General features: G+C 61.3%; 1 protein-coding gene across 1 annotated transcript; it reads left to right on the plus strand.

The window, feature by feature from the left end:
• Nucleotides 1-185: 185 nt before the first annotated feature.
• LOC104542299 (electrogenic sodium bicarbonate cotransporter 1-like) lies at nt 186-9609 on the plus strand (the record flags this gene model as incomplete). Its single annotated transcript, XM_010186556.1, has 19 exons — nt 186-346; nt 522-671; nt 794-855; nt 972-1129; nt 2571-2658; nt 2934-3088; nt 3471-3587; nt 3771-3945; nt 4186-4319; nt 4416-4687; nt 5290-5345; nt 5437-5619; nt 5732-5845; nt 6476-6637; nt 6821-6999; nt 7233-7305; nt 8286-8354; nt 8891-9064; nt 9406-9609. Coding segments are annotated over 19 exons (2686 nt in total), but the record flags the coding sequence as incomplete, so codon positions are not given.
• Between the last annotated feature and the right edge of the window lie 87 nt (nt 9610-9696).

Below are 9696 nucleotides of genomic sequence, written 5' to 3' on the forward strand. Positions count from 1 at the left end.
GGAGGTAAGCAGAAATGGGGATGTGACCACCGAGGCTGCCCACTGCAGCCCCCTCTGAGCCCCCCAAACCCCTCCATGCCTGTGCCAGCCCAATGCCAAGCTCAGAGATGGACCCAAGCTCCAGCTCCCGCTGGCATGGGGCACAGAATCACCCTGCCACTGACCCTACACATCTCCCTGTGCAGGTGGATCAAGTTCGAGGAGAAGGTGGAGGATGGTGGAGAGCGCTGGAGCGCGCCCCACGTCCCAGCCCTCCCCCTGCACAGCCTCTTTCAGCTGAGAACGTGCCTGCAGAAGGGGATGGTGCTCCTGGATCTGGATGCCCACAGTTTCAAGGAAATAATCGGTACGTGGGGAATGCAAAAGTCACCACCTGGGACGGGTTGGTCACCAGAGAGGGGCCAGGCCACCAGGAGGTCCCTATATAAAAGCACTGATGCACGATCAGCAAAGCAGGCTCTTCCCTGGGCAGCCCCCTCAGCGCACCAGGGGACTCAGGGCTGTCCTCATCCCCGTTGCAGATGAAGCACTTTCCAGGTGGCCCGAGGAAGCGGAGCTGCAGCCCGAGCTGCGGGAGCGTCTGGCAGCCCTGCTGCTCCGCCAGCCACGGCACCAGCCCACCAAACCCCTGCTGCGGGTCCTGGCCGAGCTCAGCCTCTCACCCTGCAGAGGTAGGCACAGCGCCGGGCCATGTCCCACCACCCATCCCTCTGCTGCCACCAGGCTGGCGCACTGCCCATGCTGACCAGGTTGCTTGCACACTTATTTTGCTGCTTTCTCCCTTTCTTTGCAGGAAAGGCTAAAAGTTGGTCTGAGCCTGGAGCCCAGCTCTCCGAAACACCTCTTAAGGAGCAGGTAAGGCAGGATGGAGATGGGCTGAGCAGCTGCTGCACCCTGAATGCCTGGTCACTGCACCCCGAGTGCCCAGCACTGCACCCCGAGTGCCCAGCACTGCACCCCTTTCCTTTCAGCTGAGAAACCGATTGAAGAAGAAGGTCCCGTCGGGGGCTGAAGCAGCCCACGTTGCCGTCGGTGAAGTTGATTTCCTGGAGAAGCCCTTCACTGCCTTCATCCGCCTCAGGCAAGCGGTGGCCCTCGGCTCACTGGCCGAAGTCGCTCTCCCCAGCAGGTAAATGGAGCACAGCAGATGCCCTGCACCCCACTGCATCCCTGTCTCCCCACTCCCTCCTGCACAGGACAAGGCTTTCCACTGCGAGAGCAAAGGGTACAGCTATCCAGCAGCATGTGTAGTCCCAGCATCACGGCTCACTGCTTCCCCTCCTGCTTTTCCCAGCTCCTTAGGAGCATCCAAAGATGGGCTGAGAGCCAGGAGGAGACGTCCCCTGGGCTATCCCTGCCTGGGCTCTGCATTCACACCCTTAGGAGGGTACGGATGCTCTCTGCTTATTGCATGGGTGCTCACGGAAAGGGATGCAGGTTTGCAGGAGCCCCTCACCCTCCCACTGTCCACGATGGCTCTCACGGCACTGATGGTGCAGGGGGAAAGGAGCAAGACAGGAGTTGTTTCTCCATGGTTGAGGAAGGCATCATCTGAAGCAGTAAGGAGAAAGAAAGGGTCTGCGTGCTCCTGGAGCTGGGGACTTCCTTAGGGAGCGCAGAGGAGGCAGGCGGGGATCAGGAGGGACATTGCCATCTCCTGGTCACTCTGCCCAGAGCACCCGTTCTCCAGGAGCCGGGTGGAGCCGGACATCCATCCTCCTCCAGCTCTCTGCTGGGTGGGACATGGGTGGCAGGTCCCCAGGGAGCCCCTGCGGGTCTTGGGAGGCTCACAACCACCCCTTGCCCTGTATTTTCCTTCTCCGGACAGGAGGGGAAGGAGAGCTTGTCCCTACCCAACCCTTTGCCCACGGTGTCATCCCCTTTGCTGACTGCCCCTGGCTGACACCATCTCAGGGCTACATCCTTCTCAGGTCTGTCTCTAGGATTTTAAGGTTTCCCCACTGCCTTGGTGAAGATGCTTTGGTGAAAGCAGTCCCAGGCGCTGTTTTAACTTGTTTTGGAAAGGAGTGGAGAGCTTGAATGGACTTATTATGTTTATACAATTTTTAATCTTATTTTCCAGCACGCTCTGTGTGGGACTTTAGCCAAATCTTTTCAGAGAACCCGAGCCCTATTCCAATCTCATCTTTTGTTCCCACAGCCCTATCAAACCTGCTGCCCGTGCAGTGGGCAAGCTCTCCTTCCCAACGCTAATGCTCCCATATCCTGCTTGCAAGCAGCATTCCCATGAGCACGGCCCCACAGACAGCCCCATCCTAGAGCCTGACCCCACAGACACCCCCAGCCGAGGATGTCTCCTCCTCTGCCCCTAAAACCTGCTACCCCCTGACCCCAGGTTTCTGCAGCCCCTATGATCCAGCCAGGATCCTGGTGGGCCATGGTCTCCTGTGGGGTTTCCATGCAGTGGACAGCAGACACAGTGTCTTGCCTTCTGCCCCTGACCAGCTGCTTAGGGTGGCCACCCCTCAGGGTGGCAGGAGCCCCCCAAGAAGAGAAGCATCCCCCAGCAAGGAGGGGGCTGCTCAGGAGATGTGCTGTCTCATCCACAGGTTCCTCTTCATTCTGCTGGGTCCCCACGCCAAAGCAAAAGCTTATCACGAGGTTGGCAGGGCCATGGCCACGCTGCTGACGGATGAGGTGAGCCCGGTGCAGCACCCATGGGTGGGATGGGGCTGAGCTGGGCTCCTCTCCTTTGCAGGCTGCAGTGGGGGAGGCAGAGCATGGGATGAGCTGGTGGCCTCCCTTGCCCAGGATAAGTAGATAAAGGTTTGGGATGGGTCTGTAGGATGATGGTGGATGCCCTGCACTGGAGTGGATGGGTGCCTTTCTTGGTGGTGGCTGCAGGCTGGGAGAAAGGCTTTGCATGGCTGAACGCAGGGAGGTGATGGTTAAACCACAGCATCTCCCTGCAGCTCTTCCAGAGGGTTGCCCGGCAGGCTGAGCACCGAGAGGACCTCATTGCAGGGATGGAGGTGTTCCTGGACGAGCTGACTGTGCTTCCTCCTGGGAAATGGGACCCCAGTGCCCGGATTCCTCCACAGAGCTGTCTGCCATCTCCACACAGGAGGTGGGCTGCAGGGAGGGCACCCACGGCCTCTGCTGGCCCCTCTGCAGGGCCCCAGGTGGAGACCTCTGCCCGTGACATTGAAATCTCCATCTTAATGGGGATGAAAACATCCAGGAGCCAACCTTTGCCAGTGAAGTCATCCTAGCTGATGTCTGCAGCTCTGGTCCTTGGTGCTGCTAGTTCTAATGCTGTTAGATCATCAAGTCCACACCCTCTGTCTCTCTCCTCCTCCTGATCTTCCTCCTCCTCATCATTGTCAGGGGACACATGAGGTCCTCTCAGCCCTGCTTGCACCCCTGTCCCCTCCCCATCCTCCCTGGCCTCTCACAGAAAAAAAAGCCCCACCCTGAAGCCTCTTGTCTCAGGCTGTGGTCTGCCACAGGATGGTTGTGCACGCATCGGATCCGCAGTCCCACGGCAATGGGGACGTGGCAGCAGCTGGGGACAGAGCCGGCCTGGGACGTGCACACTCCAGGGAGGAGCTGGAGAGGACGGGCAGGTGGGTGCCTGGAAGGATGAGGGCAGTGGGGTGACGAATTCAGGGCACAGCGCTGGCTCTCCCCAGCACATGGGGCCACCACGTCCAAAGCACCCTGGGCTGCTGTGTCCTGGGGAAGGGACCGTCCCCTGCCCTGCAGCTCTGTCAGAGGAGGCCGCTCTGAGATCTCCCTCTGCCTCCCAGGCTTTTCGGGGGGCTGCTGCGAGACATCCAGAGGAAGGCGCCGTGGTACGGGAGCGACTTCTGCGACGGCCTGCACCCGCAGTGCCTCTCGGCAGTGCTCTACATCTACCTGGCGACCGTCACCAATGCCATCACCTTCGGGGGCATGCTGGGGGACGCGACCGCCAACATGCAGGTTGGTGCGGCCGTGGGGTGCCCTGCACCAACCCCGCTCAACCCAACCTGTGGTCTCCTGGGTGCCCACCTCGCACCTCTGCTCTTGGAGCCAGCGATGCCCCTGGGGCATCCTGTGTCCTTCCCCGAGGCGGTCGCTGAGTGCTGACCCTGCAGGGCAGGGAGGTGTGGGCTGCTGGGGGGGACAGGTCCAGGACCCCCATCCCTGTTGCATGCCTGGCACCTCTCCTCTGCATTTCAGGGCGTGCTGGAGAGCTTCCTGGGCACAGCCTTCGCCGGCTTCATCTTCTGCCTCTTCTCTGGCCAGCCCCTGACTATCCTGAGCAGCACTGGCCCCGTGCTGGTCTTCGAGCGCCTCCTCTTCTCCTTCAGCCAGTAAGTACCCTGCAAGGGACGGTTCCTCAGGCCACTGTCCCATGGCTGGGGCACGGGCCACTGTCACAGCAGGCTTTGGGTCACCCTTTCTACCAGGGACCACAGCCTGGACTACCTGGAGTTTCGCCTTTGGATTGGGCTCTGGGTGGCCTTTTTTGGCGTGGTCTTGGTGGCCACCGAGGCCAGTCACCTGGTGCAGTACTTCACCCGCTTCACCGAGGAAGGCTTCTGCGCCCTCATCAGCTTGATATTCATCTACGACTCTCTGAAGAAGATGCTGAGCCTCGCAGATGCCTTCCCCGTCAACTGGCAGTACCGGCTGGACAACATCACCTCCTACAGCTGCATCTGCAACTTGTCCAGTGCTGGTGAGCCCAAGTAGCCATGAGACTGGTGGGGAGCAGGGGGCTGCTGTCCTGGGACCCCACTGGGACCCTGCCACCCAGCCAGAGGATGGGGTAGGCACTGGAGGAGGAGGCTGACCTTCCTCCACTCCCCTCCATGCTATCTGTCCATCCATCCCTGCCTCCTGGCACTGCCCAAGCACCAGGCAGAGCAGCATCAGGAGCAGGGAGAGCCTTGGTCCAGCTCCCACAGCTCTGGGATGGGGGATACCAGGGGCTGGAGGTGGGTACCTGGGTGGGTTTGTGCTTCTGTTACTGGTCTGTAAATCAGAGGGCATTTCCTGGGGGCTGAAGATGTGTCCACACTGATCCTGCAAATGGGATCCATGCTGTGTACCAAAACCATCAGTGCTGGGCACAGCCTGGATGCTTTTGAGTGTGCGGGTGCTTCAGCCTAGCCCAGGAGTGCCCCCCAGGCATCAGTTGGTGCCAGGGCTTCAGGGATCCCATTGGGTCCCATACAGCTCCCTGAGACCTTGGGGAGAGCCTGGGCAGCTGCAGTCTCAACCATCCCTGATGGAGCGTCCCCATGGTGCTGGCACCCTGACCCCTCTGTCCCCTTGCAGGTCACAGCTCTGCAGGGAACTACACACCACTCCCCTCACCCCTGGCTCCCCGGCAGGTACAGCCCCTGCTCCTGGATGGGCAAGGGAGGGGCTGGAATGGGCCCAGGGTGGCCCTGCTCCTCCTCACCGCCTGCCCTGTCCTCACAGCCTCCCACCACCCTGTCTGGGCTGAGCAGGACCCAGTGCCTGGGCCGAGGGGGACATCTCCTTGGGACCAGCTGCCAGTACGTGCCTGACGTCACCCTCCTCTCCTTCCTGCTCTTCGGAGGAACCTTCCTCTCCTGCACCGCGCTCAAGCGCTTCAGGAGCAGCCGCTACTTCCCTGTGGGGGTGAGCATCCTTTGGCCACCCATGGGGATGGGTCCAGGTGCTGCAACCCAGGGGTGCTCCTGGGGCAGCCCCCAGTCCTGACCAGCCCAGTCCAAGCCCTCTCTGTCTTCAGGTGAGGAAGCTGGTGAGCGACTTTGCCATCATCCTGGCCATCCTCGCCTCCTGTGCCATCGACGCTGCCCTGGGCCTGGAGACCCCCAAGCTCCTTGTCCCCAGCGAGCTGAAGGTGCTGATGGAGGGGGCACAGTGCTGTTGGGGAGTGGGTCTGTGCCCCCCATGCTGCCCATCCTGCTCTGCTGCTGTCCTTTCCATTGCCTCATCCAGCCCTACAGGGATGCAGGCTGCACTCCAGCAAACAAGAAGGGGTTGAACTGCAGCCGGTCTCACGGTCTGCAAATAACCTGGCCCGGCGCTGGAGTAACCACGTCACGGCTCAGGTCACACTGCAGCGGGAGCCACAAGCTCAAGCCCAGGCTTGGGCTCCCCGCCCTGGGTGTGGAGTGGAGCTGGCAGCACCTCAGAGCAGCCCGTGCCCACCAACACCTCCTTGGGCTTGCCATCGCCAATGAGCAATGCCAGCTCCCACCAGCTCCCAGGGCCATGTGCCCGGCTCCTGGATTGCAGTGCCTAGGAGCAACTCCCTGCTCCACCACAGCCGGAGTGTCCTCATGGGGGGCTGGTGGGTCACACTGCCCAGGAGCATCCCCAGGATGAGAGAGGATGCTCTTCGTCTCCCCAGGTGGAGCAGGCACCCAGTGGGCTCCAGCCTGGGCACCAAGGGCTGGTCCTGTCACCCAGCAATGCCGCAGACCCCACAGCTGGGCAGTGGCTGCCATGACCTTTCTGCTGTCCACAGCCCACGAACCCAGCGCGGGGCTGGATCGTCTTCCCCTTCGGAGCCAACCCATGGTGGGTCTGCCTGGTGTCTGCGGTGCCTGCTGTCCTCGTCACCATCCTCATCTTCATGGACCAGCAGATCACAGCCGTCATCCTGAACCGCAGGGAGTACAAGCTGAAGGTGAGCAGGGAACAGGGGACAGCAGGGCCCTGCCAACAGGGAGGACCCAGGTCCTGGCTGGACTCAGTGGGGTCCAGTAGCAGCACCCCAAAGCGGCTGGCAAGGTGGGCAGGCCCCACTGCTGCCCCTCTGGCATGGCCGGGGAGATGTCTCACTCCCAGCCCTGCTGCTCTCCCGTTGCAGAAAGGAGCCGGCTTTCACCTGGACTTCCTCTGTGTCTCCCTCCTGATGGTCGTCACCTCTGTCACCGGCCTCCCCTGGTATGTCTCGGCCACTGTCATCTCCCTGGCACACATGGAGAGCTTGAAGAGGGAGAGCGCGACTTCAGCCCCCGGCGAGCACCCTGAGTTCCTGGGCATCAGGTACGCAATGAGCCCAGACCCTGCTCCGGGGGAGCCCCTGGGGACAGGGATGTGCCCACACTGCCTGGCAGACCCAGCTTTGGGGCTGCTTGCTTCTCCCCAGGGGTGCCACTGGCGCCCATGGCCATCAAAGCCGAAAAGAGCAGAGACCCTGGGTGCTGGGAGGGCAGATGGGGGCAGCAGGACCCTGAGGGACCCCGGGGCACCCATGACACTGGCACTGCCACCCGCAGGGAGCAGAGGCTGAGCGGTCTGGCTGTCTTTATCCTGATGGGCGTCTCCGTCTTCATGGCACCCATTCTCAAGGTAGGAGCCTGGCTGCTGGTTTGGCCTCTTCCCCAAGGTGGGGGAACAGCTGTATCCTCAAGGCTTGGGGGGTTCCTAGCCCCTGTATCATCCCTCATCCCATTGATCCATCATGGGAAGTCTGGCCAGGAGGTGGGAAGCTGTGTGCTGCGTGGGAAGGAGCTGGGCAAAGGGTTTGGCTTGTGATTTTGTGGTGGAGAAACCAGAGACCAAACCTGACCAGTCTTCCCCTTTGCAGTGGGTGGTGAGGCACAGGGCAGTGAGGGGTGTCCAGGGGCTTTGGGAGTCTCCTCCAAGGCAGCTCTTCTTGCCTCCCCAGCTCCAGGATGGTTCTGGCTTGATCCTTCATGCAAGGACCTGTCTCCCCTTATAACCCCCCTGCCGCTCCTGATCCAGGTGGATCAGTGCTTCCTCTGGCCCTTGTGCGGTGCCGGGGAAGTCAACCCAGCCCCGAGCAGTCCCTGTGTCCCTGGTGGGATCCATGGGGAGCAGCAAGTGACCTCCAGCTCCCTCCTTGCCTGCCCAGGCTTGAGAGAAAACCAAACCACGCTGAGCAATGCAGAGGGCAGAGCCACTTTGTGGCTGCAGAGGAGGTAAAAAGAAAGCGGTGTGGGGCGAGGCAGGACCCCCCTGGCATGAACAGATCCTGAGCCACAAGCCATGTCTCCACTGGCTTGGCATCGTGTTCTCCATCTCCAGCCTGGATGGCTCCCACCATGTGCTGGTAAACAGGGCAAGCATTTCCCCTCTCTGAAGGTCACGATGTCCCCACACGAGCAGCACAGCATAGCCAGGAGCACGTCCAGACTTTAAAGCCCTCAAAGCCATGAGATAAGCAAAAAGCCTTGAAATTAAACTGGAAACGAAGGATGAAAACACTGCAGCCACGTGGTCAGGCTTTTACACCAAAGAGGAGGCCCAGTGAGTGCAGCCCCCTGGGGAATCTCACCCCGCTGAGCCCTTGCCCCACTGTTTTGCAGCACATCCCAATGCCAGTGCTGTACGGGGTCTTTCTGCACATGGGGGTGGCAGCGCTGAACAGCATCCAGGTGAGCGGGGGCTGCGCCGGGGGGTGCTGCTGGGGGCTGTTTTGGGGGTGAGGGGGTTTGCTCTACACCAGCTCTCACTGCGCAGCACAGCCTGGATTTTAGCTCCGTGTGATGTGCAGCCTGGCATGGGTCTGTCCCCAGCTGGGCCCAGCACAAGGAGAGGCAGAGGAACCTTGCTTGGGGAATCTGGGGCTGTGCTCTGACAAAGGCAGCAGCAGTTTCCTGCATGCTGAGAGGGGAATCAAGGGGTTGTCATCTCCAATTAACCCCTTAAGACCAGCTTGAGTCCTTTCTAGATGTCTGCCTGGAATGCGCTCCCCTCCTCTGGGGCAATGGTGATAACCAGGACCCCTGGGCTTGCAGACAAACTCACTCACCCCAGCATCGCGCCGGTGGCCAGCACGAGTGGCAGGAAGACTGAATAGCAAAAAAGCTGGCGAAACCCCATCCTGGCAGCCCTGGTCCCAGCAGGGAGGTGGGTGAGGGCTGCCTGAAAGCTGGAGGTGCGTGACCCACGCGCTGTCCTCTCGCTACAGCTCACAGACCGCGTGCGGCTGCTCCTGATGCCAGCCAAGCACCAGCCAGACCTCCCCTACCTCCGCCACGTGCCCCTGCGCCGGGTGCACCTCTTCACCGTCATCCAGCTGCTGTGCCTGGCCCTGCTCTGGGTCGTCAAGTCCACCACGGCTGCCATTCTTTTCCCAGTGATGGTACAACCTCCCCTTTAATCGGGTGGCTCTGCTTTGGTGCTGGGCTGGGTGCGAGTGGTGTAGGTGGGTGCTTAGGCCCCCAGAGGTGGCAGGGACCCTGTAGGGCCACAACACGGTGTTACCACCAACCTCCACCTCCTGGGTTGGGGCCGGTGGGGCCTTCACTGCTTTGCAGGTGTTGTGCAAGTGTTGTGCCCTGGGTCCAAGCCCAGAAAGGTGACCTGCCACCACCCCGGCATTTACCAGCGGGACAGAGGGGGAGTGACAGGGACCACACTGCCTGGCCCTCAGTCTCCAGTGCTGTGTGATGCTGATCCACCCGTGCTTTGTCCGGGTCGCAGCTGCTAGCACTGGTGGGGATCCGAAAAGGGCTGGAGCACATCTTCTCCCTGCATGACCTGAGCTGGCTGGACAACCTCTTGCCTGGATCAAGCAGTGGGGAGGCGGAGGGGAAGCAGCCCAGGAAGCGGGAAGAGAAGGGAAGCAATGGCGAGGAGGTAGGTGATGTCCTGGGTGCCACACTCATTCCCCAAGGATGCTTTGGCGTAGGGCTGAGCCTGGCCTGCACTGAGGCTGGGACAGGAGCTGTGAGCACTGCCAGCCTCGTCCCTCTCTCCCTTCTCCCTCCAGTC

This window comes from Mesitornis unicolor, unplaced genomic scaffold (genome assembly GCF_000695765.1).
Source record: "Mesitornis unicolor isolate BGI_N332 unplaced genomic scaffold, ASM69576v1 scaffold34216, whole genome shotgun sequence".
Taxonomy (NCBI): Eukaryota; Metazoa; Chordata; class Aves; order Mesitornithiformes; family Mesitornithidae; genus Mesitornis; species Mesitornis unicolor.